The sequence below is a fragment of the Dromiciops gliroides genome, chromosome 1, assembly GCF_019393635.1.
Source record: "Dromiciops gliroides isolate mDroGli1 chromosome 1, mDroGli1.pri, whole genome shotgun sequence".
Taxonomy (NCBI): Eukaryota; Metazoa; Chordata; class Mammalia; order Microbiotheria; family Microbiotheriidae; genus Dromiciops; species Dromiciops gliroides.
Window position 1 is genome coordinate 230801108 of NC_057861.1, and position 15045 is coordinate 230816152.

A 15045-nucleotide genomic window follows, 5' to 3' on the forward strand; every position below is an offset into this window, starting at 1 on the left:
GAGAGAGAGAGAGAGAGAGAGAGAGAGAATAAAAACCCTGGGAAGATACCACTAGCTCTCTGAAGGGTCTTCTAGGGCTTTTCTCCTGCTTGTGCTAACTGCCATGTTGAAATCCTCTCCCTGCTTTCTCTATCATACTGCCTGAGACCATGAGAAGTTAGGTAGACACGTAGTCCATTCTTTACTGGTATAATAGTAATAAAATAACAATATGCTTACCCCAAAGTGTTGTCTATAGAAATAGTAGATAATTTTTTTCTTTTTCTACACGCAAATTCACAGAAGAATAACTTCGCCAAATTTATTTGGACAGTTCTGAAAAGCTGGACAAGCTAGATACAAAGACAATATGTAGAGAAAAGAAGAAAATTAATATTACACAGCCAGCACTATTATCTGTTAATGAGGAAAATATGGATTATTGAAATCTGCCCAGTGACCATTTTAGCAAAGAGTTTCACCCTCCCATGCCAAACTTTCCCCCAAACTGCTAATTGGGTTACCAAAACAGCTAACAAGATTTTGATCAGGGCAAAACTGTAAATAGGGGAGAGTTTGTATTTGTCCATCCCTTCTTAGCATGCCTGGCTCCTTTTTTTTTTTAGCGAGGCAATTGGGGTTAAGTGACTTGCCCAGGGTCACACAGCTAGTAAGTATTAAGTGTCTGAGGCCAGATTTGAACTCAGGTCCTCCTGACTCCAGGGTCAGTGCTCTATCCACTGAGCCACCTAGCTGCCCCTTGCCTGGCTCCTTTTAAAAGGCATCATCTCTCACTTCTGAAGGGAGCTATCCATCTTTCTTCCCTGAGATCCCAGGCAAAACTTCTCTGCTCCTTGTCTCTTTGGGAGGAAGAAAGGGGGGATCCTCTTTTGAGCTTTTCCACAATAAAGAGTAATGGGTTGAAACAAGTCTCTACTAGTAAGGGAGTTTGTTAATATATAACCCTACTGAATTAGAATTTTTAAATTATCTCTTAAAGAAGGCTGCTAATGCTAGGACTTTCAGATGACTGGACATGGGCTGGTAGGGAAAATATTTGAGGGTTGGTGGGACATCTTTGGTGATCTTCCTGTTAGGTAAAAGACTGAGTTTTTACTCTTTTTTCCTCTCCTTTGTCCATTTTAGTAGGGATTGCAAGTACCAATCACCTGGCCAAGAGTGGCAGGCAACAAGAGGGAGATAAGCAGGAATTAAAACAAAACAAAACAAAAAACAGTAATAAAGGGGGCTTGTTTGTTTGCTCAGTTAGCTTACCTGGGCCCCACATGTCGTCTCCTTGTCATGACCTTCAGATTTTTGTATTAGACAGAAAAGCTGCATTAACCTCTTTCTGTGTATACAACTCTAATCTCTCCTCTGTACACCAGGCTTGAATGTCCAACTGACTGTGGAACATTTCCATTTTCCTACTATAGGGTGAACCAAAAGTCATGATGTTTTAATAACTTTTTGAAAATTATTTTTCCTTTCTTTTTCATCATTTATGAGATTTGATTTTTCACATGTAATATAAATTCATTTCCTATATTTATATATTGTACATGGGGCTATGATATTATAAATTAAAAACCCAAAATAAAGGAGTTATTAAATATTGAAACTCCTTCGTTACTTTTGGCCCACCGAGTAGTACATCAAACTCAAGATTTACAAAAGAGAGTATAAGTTCACTAACCTGTCTCCTCCTAGTTTCCTAACCTCTTTTGATAAATCCAGTGATCCATGTTCAGAACTCCATCTTCAGAACTCCATCTTCACATCCACATCCTCTCCACCATAGCTAATCAGTTGCAAAGTCCTATTGGCTCTACCACTACAAAGTCTCTCCCACTTAGCACCTTTCCACATGTTACCGCCATCAACCTGAGTACCTCAACCTCTCTATCCTAGATTATTGTAGTTGTGTCCTAACTGTTCTCCTTGCCTTCATCTTTGCTCCTTGTCAGTCACACAGCTGCCAAAATAATCTTCCTTAAGGCGCAGGTCTCATTTTGCCATTCCTCTCCTCAAAAACCTTCAGTGGCTCACTATGACAGATGGGATAAAGTTCATTATCCCTAGCCCTCTCATTGGAGCCTTCAATAAGGCTCCCATGTATTTTCTTAGTCTTTTGTCTCTTTATTCATCCTTATGCAAAATCTCAGAATCACAGAGTTGAGAGACCACCTAGTCTAACTCATGTTTGCTCATCTTAGCCTTCTCTTAAGACCAAACAGTTCATTCTGATTTGGGAATGCTCTTAATTATTAGGAAGTTTTTCTTGACATCAAGCACAAATCTTTCTCTCTTTATCTTCAACACTTCACTTGTACTTCTGCTTCCAAGGGCCAACCAGAATAGCTAATCTTTCTTCTAGCCCTACCACTTGAAGAATGCCACCCCATCCTTCCAACTCTTCTCATTTTCAGGCTAACTACATTCAGTTTCTTCAGTGCCCTGGATGGCATGGTCTCGAGTCCCTTAACAATTCTGTTTACCCTTCTCTGAATATGCTTCAGTTTGTCATTGTGCTTCCTAAAATGTGGCAATATTGAACACCGTCCTCCATTTGTAGTCTGACCAGGGCAGAGTACGGCATTCTTGTCAAGCTGAACTACTAACTATTCCTACACTTGATCTGCCACCTCCTGCTGTCTATACATTTGTCCACCCTATTCTTGTATGCCCAGAAGCCAGTCCTTTTTTTTTAGTGAGGCAATTGGGGTTAAGTGACTTGCCCAGGGTCACACAGCTAGTAAGTGTTAAGTGTCTGAGGTCGGATTTGAACTCAGGTACTCCTGAATCCAGGGCCGGTGCTCTATCCACTGCGCCACCTAGCTGCCCCCCGAAGCCAGTCCTTCTTAATCTTCATCTTCCAGAATTCTTCTCTTCCTTCAGGACTTAGTTCAAGGGCCATCAAAGTAATAAGTAATAATAATAGCTAACATTTATGGATAATCCACTATGTGTCAGGCACTATACTAAACTCTTACAAATATTACTTCATTTGATCCTCACAACCACTCTGAGAAGTGGGTGCTATTATTATCCCCATTTTCCAGAGGAGGAAACTGAGACAGAGGTTGTGACTTGCCTAGGGTCACAGAGCTAGTAAAAGTCTCTGTGGGGGCAGCTAGGTGGTGCAGTGGATAGAGCACCAGTCCTGGATTCAGGAGTACCTGAGTTCAAATCCAGCCTCAGACACCTAACACTTACTAGCTCTGTGACCCTGGGCAAGTCACTTAACCCCAATTGCCTCACTAAAAATAATAAAAAATTTTTTAAAAAGTCTCTGTGGCTGGATTTGAACTTGGATCTTTCTGACTCCAGGCCCAGTGCTTGATCCACTTCACTATATAAATGGCAAAAGATAAATGAATTCTCAGCCCTGCCACTTGCTCCAATGTGACTTTGAGTAAGTCATTTAATGTCTTTGAGCCTTAGTTCCCTGATTGGTAAAAATGAGGGAGTTGGGCTAGGATCGTATTCTAAGGCCTCCTTCAGCTTTAAATCTACAATCCTATGAATTTTGAAGAGTCTGACAAAGTGTTATCATGAGTTTATTTAAATCAACACTGTTGGAAATAACACAGGAAGCCCTATTTCACAAGAAATACAGAATTTTGAAATTAGAGGAGGCCTCAATGGCTGTCGAGGTCAGAAAAAGAATACCCACTGGTCATCCAAGCCTCTGTTTGAACACTTCTAGCAAGGGAAACTGACTGCCTCTTTTTGTTCTTCTTCTTTGTAGGGCAATGAGGGTTAAGTGACTTGCCCAGGGTCACTTACTAGCCCAGCTAGTAAGTGTCAAGTGTCTGAGGTTGGGTTTGAAAACTGACTGCCTCTTGAGGTAGCACATTTCATTTTTGGACAGCTCCAATTATTAGGAAAAGTCTAGTGTCACCCTTCAATTTGTCTCTTTGCAGTTTCTACCCTTTGCTCTGGTTCTGTTTTCTGGAGCCAGCAGGATACATTCATAGGCCCTCCTCCACATATCAGTTCTTCAAATACTTGAAGATAATTATGCTGCTCCCCCCCCCCCAGTCTTCTTTTCTTTAGGCCACATCCCTGGTTCCTACAGCCAAACTTCATAGGAAATGGATTAAAGTTCCCTTTCCCTCCTCTGGATGTTCTTGAGTCTATCAATGTCCTTAATCTGTGATGTCTAGAACTGAACATGATGCTCCAGAGAGTGTCTGACCGGGCCAGAGTACATAAAAACAATCACCACCTCCTTATTCCTGGACTCTATGGCTCTTCTTGTAGCCCAAGGTCTTGTGAAGTTTTTCATTTAGTCTACCCTGTTCTTTCTTGTTTTAAGTATTCTCTCCCTTCTCAGACTTTCACAGAGCAATTTTTCTTGATCTTTCCTTTCCTCCACTTTATCTGTAATATATTCCATCTCTCTCGCTCCAGTAGACTACATGTTCCTTGAGGGTTGAGACCCTCATTTCCTGGTATACTGCCCAGTACTTAGTTACGTGCACTGGGGCTTGCACATAATATTTGTTGATTATAAAGTGGGTCAAATCTGGGTCCCAGGAAAGAGAAAATCTTTTGTCCTTCTCTGAGCTCATATCTTGAGGAGGAGAATAATAATAGTAATACTTTTCATTTATATAGTTCTTTATACTTCTAAAAACACAGACTAAGATCTTGAAAAATTGAGAATTGCCTATAAAAATTCCTTTTCCCCACAGAAATCAATTTCTCCTTCCTCTTCCCCTTCCCCACCCTCAATTTCAAAATATAAGTTGGAATAAGGGATTTTATTTCATTAAGTAACATCCTAACTCAATTACTATAGTCAAGTTGCCAACATACTTTTTTTGGTATCAGTTTTCTCATCTATGAAAGCTTCCTCCAAGGTACTTTACAAGATATTTGGGGGTAGGGAGGTAGGAATAAGATATATACCTAACCCTTTTGGTGACCGAGGGATAATCTCTTTGTGTTATACTGGTGCACAGGCTTTCGGGAACCACTAAAGCAAAGGCAAGAGCAAATGGTGGTGGTAGAGGTCCAGATAGAGGTGAGCAAACTACAATTTGACTGCCTGTGAGCTAAGAATGTTTTTTTTTTAAATAAAGTTTTATGGTATATCAAAATATTTTTAAAAAAACATTCTTAGCTTATGGGCCATAGAGAGACAGGTGGCAGGCCAGATATGGCCTATAAGCTGTAGTTTGCCAATGCTTGGTCTAGAAAAAGAGTCGCCATTTCTAGTATCACTCACTGTATGTGTTTCTAATACTCATCCACATTGTATTTTTTTCCAGATCTGTGATTTCATTGGTATAGGGAACAGTTCCTATATTGAATGAAGTGAGGAACTTCTACCCATGCAGTTGGAACCTTCTCTAAAATTATTATATTATGATCATCTCTATCCTTATTTGTCTTCCCAAAGGCTTCTGTTCTATTAATCTGAACAAAGGAGCAGAGGGTTATATGCTATACCATAAGAAGACTGCAGATATTGTATGTAGCCAAGGTTTGAGGCCCCTGCATAGAAGATTTTGCTGATCTCCAAAATAGGAACTATTTAGTATCTATTTCCTCAGTATGATGTGGTCCATTAATGTGAAGTGATAGAGATACCTACTTAAAAGTCATCAGCCATCTCTGAACCAGATTTGGCAAATACTTTTTATAAGTCTTAATTCTTAAACTCAATATTTACTGAAGAACAAATTTTTACTACCTGAACTCACTTGTAGTTAGATGGGATTTTTATCATGCTGAGCATTCAGAGAATTTGAAATATATTTGCAAAGTTTAGAATATATATTTACATTTAACTCCATGATATGGAAAATGTCAATAACAATACTATGTGGTACTTGGAGGTTACACACACACACACACACACACACACACACATTCACTCCCTCCAATGGCTCTATGATCTTACAACTTTGAGAGTTCCTTTCCAACAATAAAGATCTCCATCCATTCATGCCTGCCCATCCTGTTCATTTCTTGGCCATATGCTTCCAAGAGTTCTACACAGGACTTCCCCTGATGCCTTATAATGGTTTGGAAGTGCCCCATGGTTCTTAAAGCCTATACTAGTAGAATGTAAGTGCTGTTTAGTTATGCTGTGAAGAAAATAATATTTTATCATAAAAGTATTTTATTATTTTCTAGTTACACGTGGAAATAGTTCTCAACATTTGTTTTTGTAAGATTTCTAGTTTAAAATTTTTCTCCCCCTCTCCCTTCCATCTCCCCTCCCTAAGACAGCAAGCAATCTGATATAGATTATATATGTACAATCACATTAAACATATTTCTGCATTGGTCATGTTGTGAAAGAAGAATCAGAGCAAAAGGGAAAAACCTCAAAAAAGAAAAATAAAAAAAGTAGAAATAGTATGGTTCAATCTGCATCCAGATTCCACAGTTCCTTTTCTCTGGATTTGGAGAGCATTTTCCATCATGAGTCCTTTGGAACTATCTTGGACCATTGTATTGCTGAGAAGAGTCAAGTCTATCACAGTTGATCAACACACAATGTTGTTGATACTGTCTGTGTACAATGTTCTCCTGGTTCTGCTCATCTCACTCAGCATCAGTTCATGTAAGTCCTTCCAGGTTTCTCTGAAATCTGCTTGCTCATTGTTTCTTACAACACAATAGTATTCCATTACATTCATATACCACAACTTGTTTAGCCATTCCCCTGTTGATGGGCATTCCCTTGATTTCCAATTCTTTGCCACCCCAAAGAGAGCTGCTATAAATATTTTTGTACATGTGGGTCTTTTTCCCTTTTCTATGATCTCTTTGGGATACAGACATAGCAGTGGTACCACTGGGTCAAAGGGTATAAACAGTCCCATAGCCCTTTGGGCATAGTTCCAAATTGCTGTCCAGAATGGTTGGATCAGTTCATAGCTCCACCAACAATGCATTAGTGTTCCAATTTTTCCACAGCTTCTCCAACACTTATTATTTTCCTTTTTTGTCATATTAGCCAATCTGACAGGTATGAAATGGTACCTCAGAGTTGTTTTAATTTTCATTTCTCTGATGAATGGTGATTCAGAGCATTTTTTCATATGGCAATAGATAGCTTTGATTTCATGAAGAACATAATTTAAGAATGGTCCCTGTAACAAACTGAGTCTATTTTTCATTGTCCAACCCAGGTATTTAGGCAGGCACATCGCCAGTAGGTTGGCTACTTTTTTTTTTTTTTGGCCATGACCACTCAGGGAACAAAATTTATTTTAAAGGACCTCTCAGTTCTTTACAATCCCTTTCTGCTTTTTCAGAGTTGATAGCAAAGTGTATAGAGTGTAGAGTATGCAAAGTGTAGAGTATGCAAAGAATCACACAATTTTTAGACTGTCAATAAACTTTAATTTGACTGTTGGTACTCTAAATGTGAGCTCCTTGTCCAATGAGTGGACATATTGCTGGAGGAGGTGAATCCTATCTCTCTCTCTCTCTCTCTCTCTCTCTCTCTCTCTCTCTCACACACACACACACACACACACACACACACACACATGATTTTAAAAAGACATTTGCAGATAGAGCTAGTATGTATATACATTCTCAAAGCCAACCCTATACTAGTGATGGAGGGAGGGAGGGGATCAAATTCTTTCCTGCAAGCCTGTTGTACAGTTGTTCACCTGCCTAGCACTTCTAGAATTGGCACTGAGTGTCATTGAGCACTGGGGTTGAGGTTGATAAATACAGACTCACTCCTGCCTATCAGGTTGCCACCAGATGTAAGGTTTTGCTTTATATCCAGGGGCTGGAATGAGTAAATGGTCCTAAAAAGAGCACCTGGCATATGTCCGTGCTCTCTCTTCCAGTCCTCTCTGTTTACTTAACCTGCCTATATCACAGGCAGCAGTTTATAAGGAGCTAAAGGCAACATTAGGTCTTGGAGCATATCTTACCTTTGATTGATCTGGTATATTAAACTCATATACTTCAAAAAGATATTCTGATTTTCACCAAACCTTAGACCACTTTCCTGGAATACCCACTCACTAACATCTGGTTATCTAATTATATATCTGTTTATATACTCTTATGGTCTGTGGGTTGCATTCTCCAACAGTGCTGATCAAAACCTATCCATGCAACTTCTCTACCCATTCAACTGTTATCTATGTTCACCATTACAAGGGATTCCTCTGGAGAATTTTCTCTAAATTTCCTGCCATTGTAAAGAAACTAATGAAGCATGACTACATGTCATTTATGCCATCAGTTGTCCTGATGCATATACATTTACCATATTATTTAATTAAGATTATTTTAGACCAAGTGTTCTTAACCTGGCATCTATTAACATAATTAAAAATATATATATTTTTTATAATTGTATTTCAATATGATTGAATTCTTTTGTAATCTTATGTGTTTTATTTTATATTTTTAAAAATGTTATTCTGAGAACAGGTCTGTAGACTTTATCAGACTGCCAGTGGATTCCATGACACAAACAAGATTAAGAACCCCAGTTTTAAGCCAATTAAGTCCCAAAGGATATAGTCAAAACAACTATAGAACTCAGTTCTTGAGTAATAAAAACATCTTACAAACACAAAATATAATACTTTGAAAAACCTAGTTAGTGAGCATTCTAAACTGCAATGAATATCAAAGCTACATTGCTTAGTTTCAGTATCTTTTGCATTTGTATATTCCTGTGGTTTCAAAAAAAAAGTATATAGAGAGCTTTAGTTGTTGTTGATAAATATGTTTTCATTTATATATTGTCTTTAGAAAGTGAATTGGAGGGGCAGCTAGGTGGCACAGTGGATAGAGAACTGGCCCTGGATTCAGGAGATCCTGAGTTCAAATATGGCCTCAGACACTTGACACTTACTAGCTGTGTGACCCTGGGCAAGTCACTTAACCCCAATTGACCCACCAAAAAAAGAAAAGAAAAGAAAGTGAATTGTAGAGTACTCATCTTTTTTTTTGCCCACTCTGAGACTTTAAATATGTAGGACTTATCTAACTTGTGGTGACAACTAAGTAGTTAAGTTGATAGAACTCTGGGCCTAGAGTCAGAAGAACCTGAGTCCAAATCTGGCCTCAGACACTTACTAACTGTGTGACCCTGGGAAAGTCATTTAACTTGTGTTTGCCTTAATCTACTGGAGAAAGAAATGGCAAACCATTCTAGTACCTTTGCCAAAGAAACCTCATATGAGATTACGAAAAGTCAGACACAACTGAACAACAACATCCGTCCTGCAGGGAATGGGGAATGTGGGAGGGAAAATACAAAAACCATTTACGCTCTATTTTAGACTTTTTTTAAATGACATTTTGAAAGCACCACTTTAACACTGTAATTTTTAAAGTTTCATCATTTCTTTGCACTAATAGCCACTGAAGTTTGAATATTTTTCTTTCTTTTTTACAGAATCCCAATGCTCATCCGAGGCCAACCTCCCAGGACTTAGCAGGGTTTTGGGATATGCTGCAGTTGTCCATAGAAAATATTAGTATGAAATTTGATGAACTTCATCAGTTAAAGGCCAATAATTGGAAACAGATGGATCCTCTTGACAAGAAGGTAGAACAATGTAGATTTTGTATGGTTCATTTAAAAACCTGCACAAACACTGGACAGACTAAATAGGCCTCTCTGCATACAGTCCTGCCGTTTAAAATGTGAAATGAAGCTTATATCAGATTAATTTCATTGTAACAACAATGTTTACATAGTAATCATCTGGGATATTATCTGTAACATGTTTCAGGCATATTTTTAAAGAAAACCTGTCTTTGTGAATCAGAAAATGGGTATGTGGTTTTTGGGGGGTTTTTTTTGGGTTTTTTTAAGTTTTTGTTTTTGCTTTTTTTTTTTTTTGGTTAATTAAACTTTAAGTTAAATCATATTAGAAGATCAGTCATTAAAAGGAACTGCCTTACATATTTATTTTTAAAGTAAAATAAATGACATCTTTCTGCAGTGCATGGTTACAGAGAACAAGAGTTTAACTTCCTTGCACACTAAGATGTGTTACCGAGAAAACTAGGAAACACTGAAAACATCACTGACTTTGGTAATCATTTCATAAATGCGGTAATAAAGAAATCATTGTTGTTCAAGTCTAAGAACATATGACATGAAAATTTCACATTTTCATATTTCAAGTGTTGGATTTTCAAAAGTTTTTTGTTTTGTTTTGGGGGAGGTATTGTTCACTGGGTTCCCATGTGCAGTCATATAGAAATAAAGGTTCACATTCTTTCATTTTAATTGTTGAACCTTAATCTTCAGCGCTGGCTGTGATGGGCCCATCAATCTCCTACATGTGAACACAATCTACCTTCTTAGACTAGTATGTTTTGATTTTTTTCTTCATCCTTTGTCTAGGACTGGCACAGTGGTCAGACAACCCCCTTGACAATTCACTGTATAAATATGTACTGATGGATATGTCTTTGTAGCACTAGTGACCCTACTGTTTTTCCAGTTTCCTTACCCCCAGTTCTGGCATATCCTCTGCACAGTGCATTGTTAACAGCAACTCAGTTCAATCTGCTGCTATCAAGCATAAGAGCAGTGCCCTTGGGATTAATGAGTGACCCCTAAGAACATTCATCCCAAGTGTGTAGCCACTGAAAGAACAGGAGGACTATGCTACTATAACTCTTCCCTTCTTTTCCCATCACATCCCCACCCCTCACCAGTACCATCACCCCCAATCCCCTTGACTTGGAAAGGGAAACATGGAAATATCACTGATGCATGTCTGAAATTTTTCCTGGAAAGAAGAGGGGAGGCTGTTTGTACTCAATCCTAATTTTATTTCATTTCTTTTTTAAGGCTGAGATACAGGTCAGTGCTTCTTAAAGTTAATCTATTCACAAGGAGACATTCCCAAAACTACAGTTGTGTGTGTATACACTTAGACATTACATATTCCTACAACACATAAGCAATGGGTCCTGTGTCTGTTTTTATGCCAATCTTTCTGCTTATTTCTTTATTTTATGAGAAGATAAACTCTAGGACCAGGAATTTATATATCCAAAAGAAGTTATACTCTGAAGAACTGAAATATTATATAATCTATTGAGATTTGTACCATAGGGAATTATTTGACTTGATTCCTGGATAATTAAACAGCCTGTCTCTGAATATGATCATAGCTTTTCTGTTCCCTGTCCACTTTTTAAAGAACAATACAATACACAAATCGATCGTGAAATAGTACCCACTTGTCTCTCATTCTCTCCTCTTGGAGGCACATAAGCTAGACCTTAAATGGAGAGGAGATACCCAAGGTTATTAAGTTTAACTCAGCATTCTATCCAGTCAGGTGAAGGAAACCACTGTCATAAACATGAGAAAGTATTCAATCATCCCAGATTTACTGTGGGCAAACTCACTTAACTTTTCTGAGCCTCAGTTTCCACATTTATAATATCAGAGGGTTGGACTAAATGATGCCAAATCTAGATTGATGGTCCTATAGAGTGTGTGCTGCCTAGAATAATGTAATCTATAATCTCAGGATCCATTTTCATGGATGGGGGGATTTGGGAGTGAGGGGGCAAGAAAGGATGGATGCATTTTACTTTTAACACAGTCACACACAAAACCACTCTACCAATTGAGTTGGACCAATTTATACCCTGAAAAGTTAGATACTATTTTCTAAAACCTTATCTTGCTTTGGATATCTATATTTCCTTATTGGCCACTGTCTTTTTCCTGCCAAAATGATAAATAGCGTATGTTTTCTCAGCAGCTTTGGAAATCTGTCCCAGTTTTACAGTGTGTTGCTGATAACAACAGTGTGACTCATTCTCATTCAGTACTGTGCTCAATTTTCCCAAGTTTCCCTATGTGTGGAAATGCCTCTCTGACCACCAGTCATCTCCAGGCCTCTGATTTCCATCTTAGGTCTCCACAACAGCCAACCACAGCTGGCTTGACTCATTAGTCTACTAGTTTCTACCTACAGTATGAAACATGTCCTGGAAATTCCAGTGTCCTCCCTCCCTCTTTGGTGATCCTGCATGGTGTATTGTCTCTGTGTGTTGTGCAAAAGAGCTACAAGTCTCTGTGGCATTCTTTACATCTAGAGAACACAATTCACGCAACAGATGTTTACTTTGATAATCTCTTCCTGAGGGTTTGCTAACTGCTTATTTGTTTGTTTGGGGGCTTGGGGGTTTTGAGTTATTGGAGGGTTGGGGGGGATTGTTTGGGAAGGTGGGTGCAGAGGTGTTTGGGGTGGTGGTAGTGGTGGTGGTGCTGGTGGTATTTTGTTTACTTGAGTTTTGAACACTGAGCCAACTTGCACAAATGAGCTCGCCTTTAGTAACTGATGCAGAGTCCTAAGCTGCTGCCGCTTCCTTTTTCCATCTCTGGCACCAGGAAGAGTCTGGATTCCCCAGAGACTACCACACTAGATGTGCTGGGAGCTTCAGCCTTTTCAGCATGAGGGTGTTTTAAGTATCCACACCGTTACCTTGGAGAAAACTAGCTCTACTATTCCGGCTCTATCCTTTACCTTAAGCTTGACAATATTCTTTTTTTTATACATCTTTTGAATACCAAAGCCAGTCCAATGAAGAAAAAAAAAATACAGTATGCAGATTTAAGAACTAACAACCCTTAGGTAAAAAATGTGTGTTCTAACTACTGATCTATCCCAGTTTTTCCCAAGCTTGCTCTGAGAAGCTGTGTAATGTCATGAACCTTCTGCTTTGATCAGGAGAGAAGGGTCCCTCCTCCAGTGCCAAAGAAGCCGGCGAAAGGCCACGTGCCGCTGATCCGGGAGCGCTCCCTGGAAAGCTCGCAACGCCAAGAGGCCCGCAAACGCCTGATGGCCGCCAAGCGGGCTGCTTCGGTCCGCCAGAACTCGGCCACCGAGAGCGCAGAGAGCATCGAGATCTACATCCCTGAGGCCCAGACACGGCTATGAAGGCACCAGGCCTCTTGTCTAATCCCCATTCCACATCCTTGTTCAGTCACCATGCATATTTGTAACCCACCTCCATCCCCATCCCCCATCCCCCATCCCCCATCCCCCCCCTCTTTCTTCTCTCTTCTCTCTCTCTCAATCTCCGTCTTTCAATCTCAGTCTCTTTTCTCTCTCTTTGTCTCTTCTCTTTTCTCTCTTCCCTCCTCCTCCTCCTTCTTCCTCTCTCTTTCTTCTTCTCCTCTCTCAATCTCCATCTTTCAATCTGTCTCTTTCCTCTCTCTGTCTCTTCTCTTTTCTCTCTTCCCTCTTCCTCCTCCTTCCCCTCCTCCTCCTTCTTCTTCCTCTGTCTCTCTCTCTCTGTCTCTCTCTGTCTCTGTCTCTGTCTCTCTCTCTCTCTCTCTCATTGTCTTCTAAGGATCCCATGACTTCCACTAGTGCTGTAGTTGTCACTCTTCCAAGAAACATCCTATAATGCCCCTTGGCCCCTTGCTTTTCTGACAAGTTTGCCCATATCTCCTCATCATGCTTTTTAACCCATGTACTGATGCTGTCAACACGCCTCCTGCAGAAGTATACAACCCTTTATTTTCTTGCCAGGGAACAAAACACACCTGTATAGCAGCAAATGCACCATTGAAATCATTCACAATCCTCAGTTCTCTCTAAAGCTAGTCTGTCACCTAGTGTACAGCCATATTAGACCATAGGGTATTTGGAAATCTAGTATTGTAGGGTGATCCCTTGGGACTCTACAGTCTTCCTCATTAAGGATGAAAGAAACTAGGGCTCAGATTCCCTTTTTTAAAAAAATGGCTATTATTTTTTAAAGCAGATGGATCACTTTATTCTGAACCTCAGAATCACACCTTCTCACCAGAAATAATGAGTCACAAAGAAAAGGGTGGAATGGACTGGGATGAAGGATGGGGTCATACATAGCTGTGGAGTGGAGAAAGAGAGAAGTCATTTCTCTAAGTGTTGCTAAGGCTAGAAAACATCTTTCTGAGAGGGATCTGCACCACTCACGGCTACATAAACTGCCTCATTTTCATTTCATCAATCACTAGTTCAAATGTTTCAATCAGCAGAAGATTCAATCTTCTGGGGGGGGGGAATCTATTCTGAAGGCAATAAAATGGAGAAAGGAAAGGAGAGGAGAAAAAAGCATGAATAGTTGAAGATATTATATGAGATTTTCCTTTGTCCAAGTGTTAAGACCTTTTAGACTTGTAATGTATTGATGATTCCTCTTGTACTGTAAGGATTACATTGGTTAAAAAAAAAAAAAGAAAGAAAAAAAGTTTGGTTCTGTTCATTTGTTAATGTCTTAATCCTGGTGGGACTATTAGATCTGTCTCTCTCTCTCTCTCTCTCTCTCTCTCTCACATACACACACACACACACACACACACACACACACATCTGTTTGTAAGATGCTCAAATGAAGACAACAGTTCTCAAAGCAAAGTTTTTGGTTATACCATTAGCTAGTTGTATGCTACAGTTCAGACTGCTTTGCCCCTGGTAGTTCACATTTCAGATGTCTTACTCTCTCTTTGATTGTCTTCCTAGTAAATACAGTCTATCCCATGATTTCAAACATCAGGAGTTTGACCTAGTGGTTGTATACTGATAAAATACTGTTTCCACTCCAAGACAGACAAGGCTGCATCATTACAAATAGTTGTTTCATTGTTCGTTTGAAGTCATGAACAGACCTGTTTCCAGGTGGTGAGGTGGGAAATATGACCCACAAGGTTTAGAATCCAAAAAGGAGGGGGAAAAAAAGTCGTGATTCTTAAATATTGAAAAGAAATACAGTCTGTTGACATAGGACACTGATTCCCATCTGTTGGCATGATGGACAACAGGCACTTTGCATCTAGCTGGACTTGGCTTGAAATGCCCTTATTCTTTTAGCAGTATAAACATTCAGATTATGGCAACCCTAATGGATCTTTGGTATTTTCTATCAGCTCACAGGCTCAAGCATTTGTAATTACCATTACAAAACAAAAGTCATTCTAAAGCATCTATTAAGATGCTCATCATACCAGAGAGGCAGGTTTTTTTCTTTTAATTCTCTATCAATAGCCTACCATAGCCAGGTGCTAATTTAATTTTATTTGTGAAATTAAGA

At 39.3% G+C, this 15045-nt stretch overlaps 1 protein-coding gene across 11 annotated transcripts in view; it reads left to right on the forward strand.

The window, feature by feature from the left end:
- DLGAP1 (DLG associated protein 1) overlaps positions 1 to 13000 on the forward strand; it is a 1198325-nt gene extending 1185325 nt beyond the window's left edge. For all 11 annotated transcript variants that reach the window (XM_043967216.1, XM_043967207.1, XM_043967191.1 and 8 more), the window contains 2 exons: positions 9383 to 9535; positions 12696 to 13000. In XM_043967216.1, coding sequence (XP_043823151.1) covers positions 9383 to 9535; positions 12696 to 12905 — 363 coding nt within the window. In that variant the 3' untranslated portion in view covers positions 12906 to 13000. The remainder of the gene's footprint in view (positions 1 to 9382; positions 9536 to 12695) is intronic.
- The last annotated feature ends 2045 nt before the right edge of the window (positions 13001 to 15045 follow it).